This window comes from Odontomachus brunneus, unplaced genomic scaffold, assembly GCF_010583005.1.
Source record: "Odontomachus brunneus isolate Ranch 3 - 2012 unplaced genomic scaffold, Obru_v1 Obru_scaffold_071, whole genome shotgun sequence".
Taxonomy (NCBI): Eukaryota; Metazoa; Arthropoda; class Insecta; order Hymenoptera; family Formicidae; genus Odontomachus; species Odontomachus brunneus.
Window position 1 is genome coordinate 1,190,734 of NW_022639521.1, and position 18,536 is coordinate 1,209,269.

The 18,536-nt window shown below is 31.9% G+C and overlaps 2 protein-coding genes and 2 long non-coding RNA genes across 11 annotated transcripts in view; 1 reads left to right on the top strand and 3 right to left on the bottom strand.

Annotated features, from left to right (window-relative positions):
* The window catches only part of LOC116846892, a 13,260-nt gene extending 6,978 nt beyond the window's left edge, over positions 1–6,282 (bottom strand). The window contains exon 1 of the mRNA XM_032821284.1: positions 3,900–6,282. Within this exon, the coding sequence (XP_032677175.1) occupies positions 3,900–4,952 (1,053 nt within the window). The 5' untranslated portion in view covers positions 4,953–6,282. The remainder of the gene's footprint in view (positions 1–3,899) is intronic.
* The window catches only part of LOC116846861 (four and a half LIM domains protein 2), a 642,247-nt gene that overhangs the window by 269,522 nt on the left and 354,189 nt on the right, over positions 1–18,536 (top strand). The gene's annotated exons all lie outside the window — the stretch shown is intronic.
* On the bottom strand, positions 2,044–2,878 carry LOC116846903. The gene is made up of 2 exons (XR_004378613.1): positions 2,704–2,878; positions 2,044–2,626 (listed from the first exon to the last, which is right to left on the bottom strand). It is a non-coding gene; the product is annotated as an uncharacterized LOC116846903 (long non-coding RNA).
* Positions 6,760–8,691, bottom strand: LOC116846902. 4 transcript variants are annotated; one of them, XR_004378612.1, is made up of 2 exons: positions 8,672–8,691; positions 6,760–8,332 (listed from the first exon to the last, which is right to left on the bottom strand). It is a non-coding gene; the product is annotated as an uncharacterized LOC116846902 (long non-coding RNA). The 4 variants fall into 4 exon arrangements; XR_004378611.1 differs by having other exon boundaries at positions 8,616–8,690; XR_004378609.1 differs by having other exon boundaries at positions 8,620–8,683.

Consider the following 18,536-nt stretch of genomic DNA (forward strand, 5'->3'; position numbering starts at 1 on the left):
AGTTACCAAGTCGATTGTCGCGGACAAATTTTAACCCTTCGAGTGTGTATGTATCATATGTGTACAGAAAAAGCACGTGTCACCAGTATGTAATGTACATTTATGCACATCTTTAAAAAAAACCGATCAAAAATTGGAAAATACCTGGATTTTTATATTTTGATCCGCCATTTTCAATTTTAAAATTCTGATATCATATTCGGTTTTAACGACCTCGAATACGTTAATATTAGAATCGTAACGGATTTGTAAGAAAACATTTTTTCACACGCTGGTGGCACGGAAATCTCATATTTGCTACACAGTCAAGGAGTTAAGAACATACAAATATGTACAGATATATACATTAAATACATGCAATGTATTCGGTATATGCTACCGATATATGTAATATAAGAAAAAAATAGTAATTGACACTCAGAAAGATTTCTTTCTGTGAAGAAAAATTTTTTATGTGTTAGATTTCTACATATATATCAAAAATTGTGCGTCGATATATATTTGACAGGGATAATTTATTTCAATTAATTTATTAAATTAATTTATGATATATAGACTCTGCAGGTTATGAAGCTGTTGCGTAAAGCTCTTTTAAGCAGATAAGATGTTCCACTAATTGTGTACACTTGAATTACCTTTGTCACTACAATCAATAGGGAAAATATAGAAGTTACAAGATTTGTTGTTTTCAAGGGGCATGTTATTTGATGGTAATAATTTTGTTATAGATTGAAGCGTGAAGGAGATTTCAATACATTGATGTAATGACTTGTCTGACATCCAGAGTGAAGAATGATTGAAATCTTTCTAGTTTGGAGTTATTCTATTCCATATGCTAACTAATATTAACTATATATCCTGTCCCACCAGAAATTTCTGAAATGTTACACTTAAGGCTTTTGGCCTTTTGCAGTCTATCTTTTTTTAATGACGTTAGAAGCGAGAATATGCGTGCTAAAAATTCATGCGAAATGCATTAAAATAAAAATACATATGCATAAAATAACACTTGCAATCGATTAAATAAATTTGTAAGATATTCCGTGTACTCCTCTTTTGCTCTAACAATAAATAATTTGTTGTAAATTAACGTGAAATACAATATGTTTTCTTTGCCTATTTCTTCGCCTATTTCTACTCAGGTTAATTTACAATAAATTATTGATTGTTAGATCAAAAAGAGAGAGCACGGAGTATCTTACAAATTCATATTTAATTTATCATAGAAAATTAACACATTTTTTAGGAAAAAAACGTGTCTCTATTTGTGTCTCTGTTTGGTCTGTGAAATTGAAACTTGTTTTTCGTACTTATAATAGATATTAGAACACGTCAGCCTATCATCAGCTCCGTCATGTCGTTTTCCGCCTTACAAGTAATCGTAAGAAATGACATACATTTCTGACGCTCTAATGCTTTTATAGTGTTTGTCCCTAACGTTCTTATGTTTTATATCAAATCTTATAATCACATCTGGTAGAACATAGAAAAAACTTTGCACATAATATTCGTACGACACGCACTGAGAGAAAAAGCAGTTGGTTCGACAAAATCGATGGTCATTTGACGTCAAAGAAATATCATATTTATTTAATATATGCGTTAGTACAATTAGTTGCGTTGAAATGATTATATCTGCATTAATAGTAATATTAATGTAACTTATTGTTGCATTAATTTGCATTTCATTTGATTAATTTATTTTGAGTAGGTCCAATATTTCTTTGATAGCCAATGATTGCCGATTTTATCGGTCTAACCGCCTTTTTTCTCAGTGTACCATATATTTGAAAATAAAGCATCTTATTTGAGACAGGACACACATCACATATATTCCGATATTAGCACTTTTTAATTCTGATTCTATGTTTATAATTGTTAGTTTTGTGCTTGAAATATTTTCAACTTTACTTCTCTAGTAATTTATTTTAAAAAGGTAAATTTTCCGTAGAAAATTAAATAAGCATTAGGAAAAGATATATAATTCTCTAGACCTCTGTATGCTCTGTAAGATTGAAACACGTTATTTATAATACGAGGACGTGGGCATTTCTCTAGCATTTTATTCAGCCTTTTGTTACTGTCCTGCACTTTACATGCTAATATAGTTGTAAAAAGCAACGGAACATTTTGACGCTGTAACAATCTTATAGTGCTCGTCTTCAATGTCATTTGTTCTCCATTAAATCCTACAATTACATTTGGTGGGACGTAGGAACTACATTGCACCTAAGATTCATAGGACATATCGTACATTTGAAAACATAGCGCCTTTTTCACGTTACGGCACACTCCGAATACGCCCTATTCTCCTATATCTTTTATATCACTTCTCAATCCTCATTCTGTCATTATAACTGTTATTTTTGTTGCTGGGAATAGGACATGTAATGTAATTTCCCAAGCTGATAAACTCTGCATATCCGTTAAACTTCTGCACACCTCCTCGTGCTGAGGTAGATACTTCATCCTGTGTTTTTCGCTGCAGTAAGAGATCATGGTACAGCCTCAACATAATGTTAAATTTTCGTTTCTTCCTTTATAAACATGACAAATGTTGGGGTGGGTGAACTTATTATAATCATAACCAGATATTTGGATTTCGTAAGAAGACTCTAACATTATTCTGAAAACAATTTATCTATGTACTGTCAAGTAATACTTTATCTATAATGCGAATTTTAAGAGAAAAATGTATAATACTTTTGAAAGACTGCACTTTTACCATAGTAAGAATACTTGATATAGACTAAATAGTTGTCGATTCTGAGATTTCTTGAAGGACACTAACAGAATGTTTACTGATGTTTCTGCCTGTCATGGTAGCATATTTGTATTTTTAATACGTAATATAAGTGAAAATCTAATAAACATTGAATATCCGTTACCAAGTAGGATATCGTGAATAAATGCGAAACATGTAGTGACATGTAAAAATAGTATAAGGACTATTTATTCAAATTTTAACGCGTAAAGACATGTATACATAAAATTATTTATTAATATATGTATATATATATATATATTATAACATAACTGATATAATATTTTACAATTTATATACAAATATACTTTAACTTACAATTTTATGTAACTGCAAAGCAATTTGTAACATTATCTCCAGGAAAGAATTAGGTCCACGAAATTAAAATTGAAGACTATTTTGTTCATAATATGAGATTGGAACATGATATGCAACGCGACACTTCAACAAAGGAAGAAAATTTATCAGCATATTCATGTCTATATAAAGATTGAGGGGATGACTATAATTAATTTGTCATATATCTTTTTTTTCTATATGACAAATGTCGATAACATTATATTAATCGTCATTACGATTAAAAAATGGTACTTAAGGTCGTTATAAATGTTACAATTTCGGTGCGAGCCGAATATATGCGAAGATGCTGTAAATAGAATTCGCAGCATATATTTAAATATATTTTTCAGTAATCACTAATTAGACTTCTTACACATAAAATAACTTCGTCCAAATATTTTATGTCAATAGTTGAAATAAATGTAGAACTAATCGGTTTCTCTTGTTTAGAATGATGCAACGATTGCTATTTGCAAGAATGCATTCGCTACAAAAACGTAATTTATTGTATAAAATTAAATATTGTATAAAATTAAATTAAATATCATACAAAAAATTAAATATTGTAAAAACTTTAATCTTCTGTATTTAATCATATAAAGTAAAGCATACACTTATTAGGGAAAAACGTGTCCTCCGTTATGTCTCTATATGGTCTGTGAGATTGAAATTTGTTGTGCATATTTCTAAAATGGTCTGGTCTCATTTCTAATGTCTTATGTATCTCCAATATAATTTGATTCATTTCATATTGTGATATAAACGTGAGAAGTACAAGACATTTCTGACGCAGTAATATTTTTATAGTGTCTGCCTCTAATTCCTTAACTTCTACATTAAAACCTATAACCACATCTGGTGGTTCGTAGGAACTACATTGCACATAAGATTCGTACGACATATTGTGTACTTGAAAAGTTAGCGTATTTTTCATCGCTTGGCACACTATACATACGTCCCATTCCCCTATATCTTCTTCATCAATTTTTAACTCTGATTCTATCATTATAATTAATATTTTTTTTGATGGTAACACGACATGCAGTGCCATTTCCCAAGCTGACAAACTCTGCTTATCCGTCAAGCTTCCGGCTATAATATGTAGGACATAAGTTTCCTGTTGGTTCAGCAAAAGCAAGGGATTTACACGATTTATCGTATGAAGCACTGTCAACGGTCCCGACATGGCATTGGAGTACATGTAATCAATGAACTTCCATTTGACAAACTCTGGATGTACATTTTTCACAAAACGGTCAACAATTGCTTTTGTGCTACCACTTTCAACTATATGAGTCATAGAGTCAGGTAGATTAATTAGTGGTATTCTCACATCTTCTTTCTCTAAGAATTCGTAGATATCCAATAACAAAGATTTGTTCAATTGCTCACAGTCGTGTGTAACGGGACTGTACTGGTGATCATCGCACCAATTGAGCTGCCAGCATTTTATACAAACGAGTTTTACATCTCGTTGTTGGTGACAAATTCTGCACGATTTTGCGAACAAGAACATCTGCTCCTCGTACGGCTCCAATTTGCGACATAAAATCGCCTTGATAGCTTGCAGATTCTCCTTCTTATGTTTGACCCATTCGTCGTCCGTCAGTCCACGAGTGATCCATATATGTTTCGTCCTACTCATTTCTTTTATTGCTTCACATATTTCTTTGTGTTGCGTTCGATGCTGCAGTCTGTGTTCCTCGCTGCAGTAAGAGATCATGGAACAATCCGAACATAATTTCAAATTCGTTTGGACTTTGTATTTGCAAACGTGACAAAGATTAGGATTGAAAAAGTGATTATAACGTTCGGGAGGAATTTTCCCTCTGTAAAAAGATAATGCCATTATTTAGAACAATTGTCTATGTAATTCCCAAATAATACTTTATCTATAATGTGAATTATAAGAGAGAAATGTAAAACTTTTAGAATTCAACATCTTGACAGAGATGAGAATACAGACAGTTTAGAGTAAATAGCTTAGATTAAATAGTTATTTAGTCTAAGACTGCTCAAAGGATATTAACATAATATTTACTAATGTTTCAGCATGTCAGGGGACTGTATACATATTTCTATTTTCAATATGTAATCTATCTGAAAGTGAAAAACAGACTACGAAGATTAGTTACCAAGTCGTTTGTCGCGGACAAATTTTAACCCTTCGAATGTGTATGTATGATATGTGTACAGAAAAAGCACGTGTCACCAGTGTATAATGTACATTAATGCACATCTTTAAAAAAAACCGATTCAATATGGCGGATCAAAAATTGGAAAATACTTGGATTTTTATATTTCGATTCGCCATTTTCAATTTTAAAATTCTGATATCATATTCGGTTTTAACGACCTCGAATACGTTAATACTAGAATCGTAACGGATTTGTAAGAAAAAATTTTTTCACACGCTGGTGGCACGGAAATCTCATATTTGCCACACAGTCAAGGAGTTAAGAACATACAAGTATGTACAGATATATACATTAAATATAGTAGTACATGCTTTATATTCGGTATATGCTACCGATATATGTAATATAAGAAAAAAATAGTAATTGACACTCAGAAAGATTTCTTTCTGTGAAGAAAAATTTTTTATGTGTTAGATTTCTACATATATATCAAAAATTGTGCGTCGATATATATTTGACAGGGATAATTTATTTCAATTAATTTATTAAATTAATTTATGATATATAGACTCTGCAGGTTATGAAGCTGTTGCGTAAAGCTCTTTTAAGCAGATAAGATGTTCCACTAATTGTGTACACTTGAATTACCTTTGTCACTACAATCAATAGGAAAAATATAGAAGTTACAAGATTTGTTGTTTTCAAGGGGCATGTTATTTGATGGTAATAATTTTGTTATAGATTGAAGCGTGAAGGAGATTTCAATACATTGATGTAATGACTTGTCTGACATCCAGAGTGAAGAATGATTGAAATCTTTCTAGTTTGGAGTTATTCTATTCCATATGCTAACTAATATTAACTATATATCCTGTCCCACAAGAAATTGCTGAAATGTTACACTTAAGGCTTCTGGCCTCTCGCATTGTCTATCTTTTTTTAATGACGTTAGAAGCGAGAATATGCATGCTAAAAATTCATGCGAAATACATTAAAATAAAAATATATATCCATAAAATAACACTTGCAATCGATTAAATAAATTTGTAAGATATTCCGTGTACTCCTCTTTTGCTCTAACAATAAATAATTTGTTGTAAATTAACGTGAAATACAATATGTTTTCTTAGCCTATTTCTTCTTTTTCTGCTGAGATTAATTTACAATAAATTATTGATTAGAGGAAAAGGGAATTGCACGGAATATTTTACAAATTTTTATTTAATTCAAGAAAAATTACACATTTATTAGGAAAAAACGTGTCCCTCTTTATGTCTCTTTATTGTCTGTGAAATCGAAACTTGTTTTCCGTATTTATAGCAGATATTAGGTTAGCTTATCATTTAGCTCCGTCATATCGTTTTCCGTCTTACAAGTGTTGATGTTATAATCGTAAGAAATAACGTACATTTCTGACGTTGTACTGCTTTTATAGAATTTGTTCCTAACTTTCTTAAGTTTTATATGAAATCTTGTAATCATATTTGGTGGAACATAGAAATAAAGTTGCACATAATATTCGTACAACATACACTGAGAGAAAAAGCGGTTGGATCGACAAAATCGACAGTCAGCCGTCAAAGAAATATCGTATGTATTCAATATACGCGTTTGTACAACAATTAGTTGCCTTGAAATTATTATATCTGCATTGATAGTAATATTAATGTAACTTATTTTTGCATTAAAGTGCATTTTGTTTGATTTGTGTATTTTGAATAGATTTTTTTGATGGCCGGTGATTGTCGATTTTATTGATCTAACCGCCTTTTTTTCAGTGTATCATATATTTGAGAATAAAACGCCTTATTTGAGGCAGGATACACATCATATATATCCTACATTCCGCATTAGCAATTTTTAATTCTGATTCTATGCTTATAATTGTTAATTTTGTTCTTGAAATATTTTCAGCCTTACTTCTCTAGTAATTTGTTATAAAAATGTTAATTTATCGTAGAAAATTAAATAAGCATTAGGAAAAAATATATCATTCTCAAGATCTCTGCATGGTCTGTAAGAATGAAATACGTTTTGTAGAAAACGAGGATATTCAAAGTTTGATAGATCTTCATTTATACATATTGAATAAAATGCATTTGCCTAGCACTTCATTCGTTCTTTTGTTACTGTCCAGCGCTTTACACGTTGATGCAGTCGTAAGAAGCAACGGAACATTCTGACGCTGTAACAATCTTATAGCTCTCGTCTTCTTCACTGTCATAAGTTTTGCATTAAATCCTACATTTACATTTGGTGGAACGTATGAGCTATATTGCATATAAGATTCATAGGACATATCGTATATTTGAACATAGCGCCTTTTTCATGCTACGTCACACTCCACATACGTCCCATTTTCCAATGTCTCCTATATCACTCCTCAATCTTGATTCTATTATTATAATTGTTATTTTTGTTGCTGGGAATAGTCCATGTAGTGGAATTTCTCAAGCTGACAAACTCTGCATATTCGTCAAACTTATATCGTTAATATATATGACAGTGCCTTCGATTTCCTTTGTAATGTCCATTAACTTCAGATGTAGCATCGCATAACACAGTGTCAAAGGATTCGATGTGAAATTGGAATGTACTATGTAATCATTAATCCCCCAATTATGTTTTTTCTGCTTTCTTTAAGCAGTAATTCCATGCTACAATTTTTATTTACATCATACATATCTTTAGGTAGATTACACAGCGGAACTTTCATGCTTTGTTTCTGCATATACATATCATCGAAGTTCAAAAACAATGATCTTCGTAATAACTCACAATTTTGTTGAATCTGAAATTATGATCACCGCACTTGTTAATTTGGGGAGGCATTCCAGACAAGTGAGTCTGTTTGTTCTAGTTTGTGTTGTTGGTGACAACGCACGATGTTACGAACAAGAACATCTGCTTCTCTTACGGCTTCAATTTGCGACGTAGAATCGGCTAGTCAGTTTGCACATTCTGCTTCTTATATATAACCCATTCGTCTTTCGTCATCCCACGAGTACCCCAGCAATTTCTTATCATACTCATTCTTCTTATATCTCTGCACATCTCGTGCTGCGGTAAATGCTCCATCCTGTGTTTCTCGCTGTAAGAAGAGATCACAGCTTCAGTATAATGCCAAATTATGGTGCATAATGTAAAATTGTTGTCTCTTTCTTTACAAACATGTCAAATGTTTGGATGGAAGAACTTATTATAATCATAACCAGATCTTTGGATTTCGTAAAAGGACTCTAACTTTATTCTGAATATATCTATGTATAGCTAATACTGTCAAGTAATACTTTATCTATAATGCGAATTTTAAGAGGAAAATATATAATGCTTTTGAAACATGTCATTTTTACGATAGTAAGAAAATTTTGTACAGACTAAATTGTTGTCGATTCTGAGATGACTCGGAGGATATTAACAGAATGTTTACCGATGTTTGTGCCTGTCGTGGTATCATAGATATATTTGTATATTCAATATGTACTATAAATAATGATCTATCAAACTTTGAATATCCGTTAGCAAGTAGGGTATCACGAATAAATTCGAAACATGTAGTGACAGATAAAAATAGTGTAAAAAATATTTATTCAAACTTTAATACGTAAAGACAACATATATACACAAAATTATTTATTAATACATGTATATATTTTATAACATAATTGATATAATATTTTCCAAGGTACATACCATATATAATATATCTTAACTTATAATTTGGTATAACTGCAAAACAAATTCTAACATTATCTCCAGAAAAGAATTACGTTTGTGTAACCAAAATTGGAGATTTTGTTTATACTACGAGATTTGAAATTTGACACGCAACTCGATACTTTAACGCAAGGAAAAAAAATTATTATACATAACACACTCATGTATTTATAAAGGTTGATGGAATGATTATAATAAATTGTTCACATATTTTTTTTCTATGTGAGAAATGTCGATAATATTATATTAGTCGTCATTACTATTAAAAAATTATACTTAAATTTGTTATAAATGTTATAATTTCAGCGCGAGCTAATTTAAAGACGAATGTATACGAAGAAGCGGTAAATAGGTAAATAGCATTTGTAGGATATATTTAAATATATTTGTCTGTTACCATTATTTAGACTTTTTACATATAGAATAATTTCGTCCAACTATTTTAAATCAATGGTCGAAATAAATCTAAGTATAAGTGATTTCTTTTGTTTAATATGATGCAACGACTGCCATTTGCAAGAATGCATTTACTACAAAAATGTCATTTATCATGTGAAACTAAATTAACCTTTATCGTATAAAACTAATTTAATATTTTTTCATTTAATCCTAAATCGTAGAAAACTACACACTTATTAGGGAAAAACGTGTTATTCTTTATATCTCTATATGGTCTGTAGGATTGAAATTTGTTGTCCTTAATCGCAATAAATTTTGGGTTAATTTCTAGTATCTTAGATATGTCTAATATATTTTGAGACATTTCATATTCTGATATAGCCGTCAGAAGTACCGGACATTTCTGAAGCTGTAATATTTTTATAGTGTCTGCCTTTAATTCCTTAACTTCTACATTGAATCCTATAATCATATTTGGTGAAACGTAGGAACTACATTGCACATAAGATTCGTACGACATATCGTGTACTTGGAAAGTTAGCTCCTTTTTCATATTATGGCACAATGCACATACGGACCATTTTCCTATGTCCTCTTCATCAATTTTCAATCCTGATTCTATCATTATAATTAACATTTTCTTTGATAGAGGTAAGACATGCAGTAACATTTCCCAAACTGACAAACTCTGCTTATCCGTCAAGTTTCCGGCTATAATGTGTAGGACATGAATTTCGTTTTGCTTCAGAAAAGGATTTATATGATGTATAATCATATAAGTCACTGTCAACGGCCCCGAAAAGATATTCGAGTATATGTAATCAATGAGCTTCCAATCAATCTCTGTTGGTAATTTCATGAAACGGTGAACAATTGCTTTTGTGCTACAATTTTCAATAATTTCAGCCAATGTTTTAGGTAAATTAAATGGCATTATTTTCACATCTTCTTTCTCTAAAAATTCGTAGATATCTAGATACAAAGATCTTTTCAATTGCACACAGTTGTGTGTAATGGAGCTGGATTTGTGATCATTGCATAAAATGTAGTGTGAGCATCCAGGACAAACGAATTTTATATCTCGTTGTTCGTGACAAATACCGCACGATTTTGCGAACAAGAACATCTGTTTCTCGTATGGCTCCAATTTGCGACATAGAATCGCCTCGATACCTTGCAGATTCTCCTTCTTATGTTTAACCCATTCGTTGTCCGTCATTCCACGAGTGGCCCATATATCTTTCGTTTTACTAATTTCTTTTATTGCTTCACATATTTCTTTGTGTTGCGTTCGATGCTGCAATCTATGCTCCTCGCTGCAGTAAGTGATCATGGAACAGTCCGAACATAATTTCAAATACTCAGGATCTTTGTATTTGCAAACGTGACAAAGGTTAGGATTAAAAAAGTGATTATAACGTTGAAGAGGTATTTTCGTTCCGTAAAGAGATAATGCCATTGTTCAGAACAATATGTCTCTATGTAAGTCTCATATAACACTTTATAATGTGAATTAAGTGAGAAATATAAAACTTTTAAAATTCAACACCTTTACAGAGGTGAGAATATAGACAGTTTAGAATAGATAGTTGTTTAGTTCAACACTGCTCAAAGGATACTAACATAATATTTACTAAAGTTTCTGCAGGGAATTGTATATATACTTATATTTCCAATACGTAGTCTATTTGAAAGTGTAACAGACTACCATCTGTTACCAAGTCGGTTGTCGCGGACAAACTTTAACGAGTGTGTATGTATCATATGTATACATGAAAAGCACGTGTCACCAGTATGTAATGTACAATGTATGTTCATCTTTAAAAAAAACCGATTTATCCTTTTGCGATTTGTACGAAGCTTGGTATCTTACTGTTTTTGAGTTTTCTGTATCCGAATATAATATCAGAATCTCAAAATTCGAAATAATAGATTTAATATGGCGAATCAAATGTTGAAAAATTTTTTTGGATTTTTGGCGGAAAAATTAATTAAATTTTTATAAAAATTATGGTACTAAGGTTTCGAGGCCGCTGAATATAAATATATCTGAACCTCAAAATTCAAAATAACAGATCCAATATGGTGAATCAAAAATTGATTAACCCCTTGCCGTACCATTTAGTTCGACGAAATCCGGGCCCAAGCGGTAGGAGATGACGCGCGCTAAACAGGCCAGAGTCGTGATATTTACGTTTGGTCCAATCTTCAATCCACGAGTGACTCGTGATGTTTACATTTGGTCCAATCTTCATTCCACGAGTCTGACTCGTGATATTCATGTTTGGTACAAAATTTGTATCACGAGTCAGACTCGTCAAAGTACGGCAAAGAGTTAATACTTGGATTTTTATATCTTGTTCCGCTATTTTGAACTTTAAAATTCTGATATCTTATTAGAATATCCAGCAATATATTCCTGTTCAGCGACATTGGAAATCTTAATACTAAATTCGTAGCGGAATTGTATGAAAAAACTTTTTTTTGCACGCTGGTGGCACAAAAGTCTTATTTTTGTCACATCAAGAGGTTAAAACATACCGATATGTATTGATATGTACATTAAATGCAGTGCACACATTGTATTCGGTATATACTACCAATATATGTAATATAAGAAACAAATAGTAACTGACACAGACAGATTTCTACATAAATTTAGAAAATTGTACGTGAATATATATTTAACAGAGAGATAATTTATTTAAATTAATGAATTAAATTTAATTTATGATAATTTACAGGCTCCGCAGGTTATGGAGCTATTGCGTAAAGCTCTATTAATCAGATAAGATATTTCACTAATTGTGTACATTTGAATTACCTTTGCCGTTACAAATAATAGCAAAAGAAAAGAAATTACAAGATTTAATGTTTTCAAGGGGTACGTTATTTGATGGTAATAATTTTGTTATAGATTGAGGCGTTAAGGAGATTTCAATACATCGATGTAATGAATTGTCTGAAATCCAGAGTGAAGTATGATTGAAATCTTCCTAGTTTGGTGTTATTCTATTCCATATGCTAACTAATGTTAACTATATATCCTGTCCCACAAGAAATTGCTGAAATGTTACACTTAAGAAGCGAGAATATGCATGCTAGAAATTCATGCAAAATACATTAAAATAAAAATATATATCCATAAAATAACACTTGCAATTAAATAAATTTGTAAGATGTTTCGTGCATTCCTCTTTTGCTTTAACAATTAATAATTTGTTGTAAATTAATGTAACATACAATTCGTTTTCTTAGCCTACTTTCTACTTAGGTTAATTTACAATAAATTATTGATTATTAGAGCACACAAAAGGGGAGTGCGCGGAATATTTTGCAAATTCATATTTAATTGATCACAAAAAATTTCACATTTATTAGAAAAAAGTGTTCCTCTTTATGTATGATCTGTGAGATAGAAACTTGTTTTCCGCACTTATAGCAGATATTAGGCCACGTTAGCTTATGCTAGCTCCGTCATATTGTTTTTTGCCTTACAAATATTGATATAATCGTAAGAAATAACATACGTTTCTGACGCTGTAATGTTTTTATAGCCTTTGTTCCTAACTTTCTTAAGTTTTATATGAAATTTTGTAATCTGATTGAACATAGAAACAAAGTTACACATAATATTCGACACACTGAGAGAAAAAGCATTTGGATCGACAAAATCGATGGTCATCTGACGTCAAATAATATCATATCTGTTCAATACGCGTTAGTACAACAATTAGTTGCGTTGAAATGATTATATCTGCATTGATAGTAATATTAATGTAACTTATTGTTACATTAAAGTGCATTTTATTTAATTAGGTTCTATTTTAAGTAGGTCAAATATTTCTTTGATAGTCGGTCATTGCCGATTTTAACGATCTAACCGTCCTTCTTCTCAGTGTATCATATATTTGAAAATAAAGTGATTTATTTGATGGACACATATATCCTATATTCCGACATTAGCACTTTTTAATTCTGATTCTTTGCTTATAGTTGTTAATTTTGTTCCTGAATATATTTTCAATCTTACTTCTCTAGTAATTTAATTTTAATAAAGTTAAGTTATCGCAGAAAATTAAATAAGCATTAGGAAAAAATATATTATTCTCTAGATCTCTGCATAGTATGTAAGAATGAAACACGGTTTTTAGAAAACGAGAATGTGGCCATTTGCCTTGCACTTCATTCAGCCTTTTGTTACTGTCCAGCGCTTTACATGCTGATGTAGTCGTAAGAAGTAACGAAACATTCTGACGTTGTAACAATCTTATAGTGCTCGTCCTGAATGTCATAAGTTCTCCATTAAATCCTACATCTGATGGAACGTAGGAACTATATTGCACATAAGATTCATAGGACATATCGTGTATTTGAAAACATAGTGTCTTTTTCATGCTACGGCATATACGTTCTATTCTTCTGTATGTCCTCTCTCATTCCTCAATCCTTGATTCTATCATTATAATTGTTATTTTTGTTGCTGGCAATAGCCCATATAGTGGAATTTCCCAAGCTGACAAACTCTGCACATCTGTTAAATTTCTGGCAATAATATGTATGACAATGTTTTCGATTTCTTTTATTGATTATTAATGCCCAACAACTTCAGATGTAGCATCATATAACACAGTATCAACGGGTTCGGTGTGGAATCGGAATATACTATGTAATCATTAATCCCCTCATTTATATTTTTTCAGCTTTTCGTATTCTGTAAGAAGTAATTTCATGCTATAACTTTCATTTACATCATACATATCTTTAAGTAGATTACATAGCGGAACTTTCATGCTTATTTTCTGCATATACATATCATTGATGTCCGAAATAAAGATTTTCGTAATAGCTCACAATTGTATTAAATCTGAATTAAATTGTGATCACCGCACTTGTTGATGGAGAAACAGACAAGAGTTGCAGACAAGAGACTTCTAGGTTGCGTTGTTGGTGATAAACGTCGCACGATTTTGCGAACATCTGTTCCTCGCACGGCTTCAATTTGCGACATAGAATCGGCAGGACAGTTTGTACGTTCTGCTTTTTATGTATAACCCATTCGTCTTATGTCATCCCACGAGTGCCCTAGCAATTCCTTATCATGCTCATTCTTCTTATATCTCTGCACACCTACTCGTGCTGAGGTAGATGTTTCATCCTGTGCTTCTCGCTGCAGTAAGACATAATGTCAGCCTAGCAGCCTCAACATAATGTCAAATTTTCGTCTCTTTTTTTTATAAACATGACAAATATTGGGATGGAAAAACATAATATAATCATAACCAGGATATCATAAAAAGACATTGTTCTGAAAACAATATATCTATATTCTGTTAAGTAATACTTTATCCATAGAGCGAATTTTAAGAGAAAGATATATAATACGTTTTAAAACACGACACTTTTACGATAGTATGAAAATTCGATATAGGTTAAATAGTTGTCGATTCTGAGTTTGCTCGGAGAACACTAACAGAATGTGTACTGATGTTTCTGCCTGTCATGGTATTATGTTTGTATTTTCAATACGTAATATAAGTGAAAATCTAATAAACATTGAATATCCGTTACCTTTTAGGATATCGCGAATAAATTCGAAAGATGTGGTGACAGTAGTGTAAGGAATATTTATTTTAACTTTAACACGTGAAGACAACATATAAACACAAAATTATTTATTAATATATGTTTATATATTAAAGCATAATTGATATAATATTTTATAATTGATATAATATATGTACTATATACGATATATCCTAACTTATAATTTTATGTAACTGCAAAGCAAATTGTAACATTATCTCTAGGAAAGAATTAGGTCCGTAATTAAAATTGAAAACTATTTTGTTTATAGTATAAGATTTGAAACTTGACACGCAACCTCGACTTTTCGACCTTCCTTTAACGGAAGAAAGAAAATTTATCATACACAACAGACTCATGTCTTTATAAAGGTTGGTGGGATGATTATAATAAATTGTTCACATATTTTTTTTTCTATGTGAGAAATGTCGATAATATTATATTAGTCGTCATTACTATTAAAAAAGTGTACTTATATTCGTTATAAATGTTATAATTTCGGCGCGAGCTAATTTAAAGCCGAATGTGTACAAAGAAACGGTAAATAGGTAAATAGCATTCGTAGCATATATTTAAATATATTTATCTGTTACCATTATTTACACATTCTTTTTACATATTCTTTTTACACATAGAATAATTTTGTCCAAATATTTTAAATCAATGATCGAAACAAATCTAGGACTAATTGATTTCTCTTGCTTAGTATGATGCAACGACTGCCATTTGCAAGAATGCATTTGCTACAAAAATATAATTTATCGTATAAAACTAAAATTAACCTTCATTTAATCCTAGATAGAAAAGTATACTCCTATTAGGGAAAAACGTGTCCTCCTGCAGGTCTCTATATGGTCTGTGAGATTGAAATTTGTTGTTCGCATTCGCAATATATTCTGGTCTAATTCCTAGTATCTCATCCATATCGATTATATTTTCATTCAATTTATCCACTGATATAGTCGTGAGAAGTACCGGACATTCCTGACGCTGTAATATTTTTATAGTGTCTTTCCCTAATTCCTGAACTTCTACATTGAAACCTATAACCACATCTGGTGGTTCGTAGGAACTACATTGCACATAAGATTCGTACGACATATCGTGTACTTGAAAAGTTAGCGTCTTTTTCATCGCATCGCACGCTCCACATACGTCCCATTCTCCTATATCCTCTTCGTCAATTTTCAACCCTAATTCTACCATTGTAATTAATATTTTTTTTGTTGGTAACACGACATGCAGTGCCATTTCCCAAGCTGACAAACTCTGCTTATCCGTCAAGCTTCCGGCTATAATATGTAGGACGTGAGTTTGCTTTTCCTTCAGAAAAGGCAAGGGATTTATACGATGTATCGCATAAATCACTGTCAACGGTCCCGATATGGCATTGGAGTTTATGAAGTCAACGATCTTCCATCTAAGCCCTAGAGATAGTTTTTTCATAAAACGGTCAACAATTACTTTTGTGCTACCACTTTCAACTATGTCAATCATAGTGTTGGGTAGATTAATTAGTGGTATTCTCACATCTTTTTTCTCTAAGAATTCGTAGATATCCAATAACAAAGATTTTTTCAATTCCATACAGCTGTGTGTAGCGGAACTGTGCCTGTGATCGTCGCACAAATTGATGCTTGAGCATCCAGGACAAACGAATTTTATATCTCGTTGTTCGTGACAAATACCACACGATTTTGCGAGCAAAAACATCTGCTGCTCGTATGGCTCCAATGTGCGACATATAATTTTCTGGATATCTTGCAGATTCTCCTTCTTATGTTTGACCCATTCGTCATCGTTCATTCCACGAGTTAACCATATATCTTTCATCCTACTCATTCTATTTATAGCATCACATATTTCCTTATGTTGTGGCTGATGCTGCAGTCTGTGTTCCTCGCTGCAGTAAGTGATCATGTAACAGTCCGAACATAATTTCAAATACTTCTGATTTTTGTATTTGCAAACGTGACAAAGGTTAGGGTTAAAAAAGTGATTATAACGTTGAGGAGGTATTCTCGTTCCGTAAAGAGATGATGTCATTGTTCTGAACAATATGTCTCTATGTAACTCCCAAATGATACTTTATTTATTATGTGGATTAAGAGAGAAATATAAAACTTTTAAAATTCAACACCTTTACCGAGGTGAGAATATAGACCGTTTAGACTAGATAGTTCTTTAGTCTAAGACTGTTCAAATGATACTAACATAATATTTACTAATGTTTCTGTATGTCACGGGACTGTACATATATTTATATTTCCAATATATAGTCTATTTGAAAGTGTAACGGTCTATGAGGATCTGTTATCACGTCGGCTGTCGCGAACAAACTTTAAGCCCTCGAGTGTGTATGTATTATACCTATACAGAAAAAGTACGTGCCAGCAGTATGTAATGTACTTGTATATACATCTTTTAAGAAAATTTATTCTTTATTCTTTTGCGATTTGTATGAAGCTTAATGTCTTATAGTTTTTGAGGTCTCTGAATCCGAATATAATATTAGAATCTCCAAATTCAAAATAATAGACCCAATATGACGGATCAAAGTTTAGAAAAATAAATGGATTTTATAAAAATGAATGTATTAACGTTCTCGAGGTTGCTGAATACAAATATGATAACGGAATCTCAAAATTTAAAATGACAGATCCAATATGACGGATAAAGAATTGAAAAAATAATTGTAATATACAGGGTGGACCATTTTAATCCATCCAGTCGAATATGTTGAAAACCAAGCACGGGAGAGAAAAATTTTTCAGACAAAAGTTGTAAGGCTTAAAAAAACGCATTCAACAATAGTAGTTATTTGACATAGGATGGCGTCGCCAAGGTCAGAACAAGGTCAACTTTGCTTTTTTAAATAGAAATACATATTTTTTATTACGGCATTTTATTCAACGTAAAAACGCAAATAACTTTTGCTTGAAAAAATTTTTTATACGACCTCTATTTTCTAAGATATTTACGTAAATATCTTAGAAAATAGAGGTCGTATAAAAAATTTTTTCAAGCAAAAGTTATTTGCGTTTTTACGTTGAATAAAATGCCGTAATAAAAAATATGTATTTCTATTTAAAAAAGCAAAGTTGACCTTGTTGTGACCTTGGCGATGCCATCCTATGTCAAATAACTACTATTGTTGAATGCGTTTTTTAAAGCCTTACAACTTTTGTCTGAAAAATTTGTCTCTCCCGTGCTTGGTTTTCGACATATTCGACTGGATAGATTAAAATGGTCCACCCTGTATATATTGTGACGTGCAGCCGTGGAGGCGCCCGTCTCAAGAATCCCGTACTGATTTAGCGAGAATGTTTTTCGCGTGTCGTGTCGCTAACGGTTTTTCGAGACCTTGCCGAATATCGCGTTCCGTCGAATGGTTATTGCGAAAGTCGTAGAACAAAGCGAAGAAGCGAATTTGCGAGCGGAGCAGATGCGAAGGTCAGCGCGTCCCGAATTTTGTGCCCCTCGACGTCCCTTGCCGACCACTAGGACGAGGAGCGGAGGACATCGAGGAGCGAGGACGCAACGGATGACGACTAGCGAAGCCCTTACTCAGGTGAATCGCACTCTCGTACTTT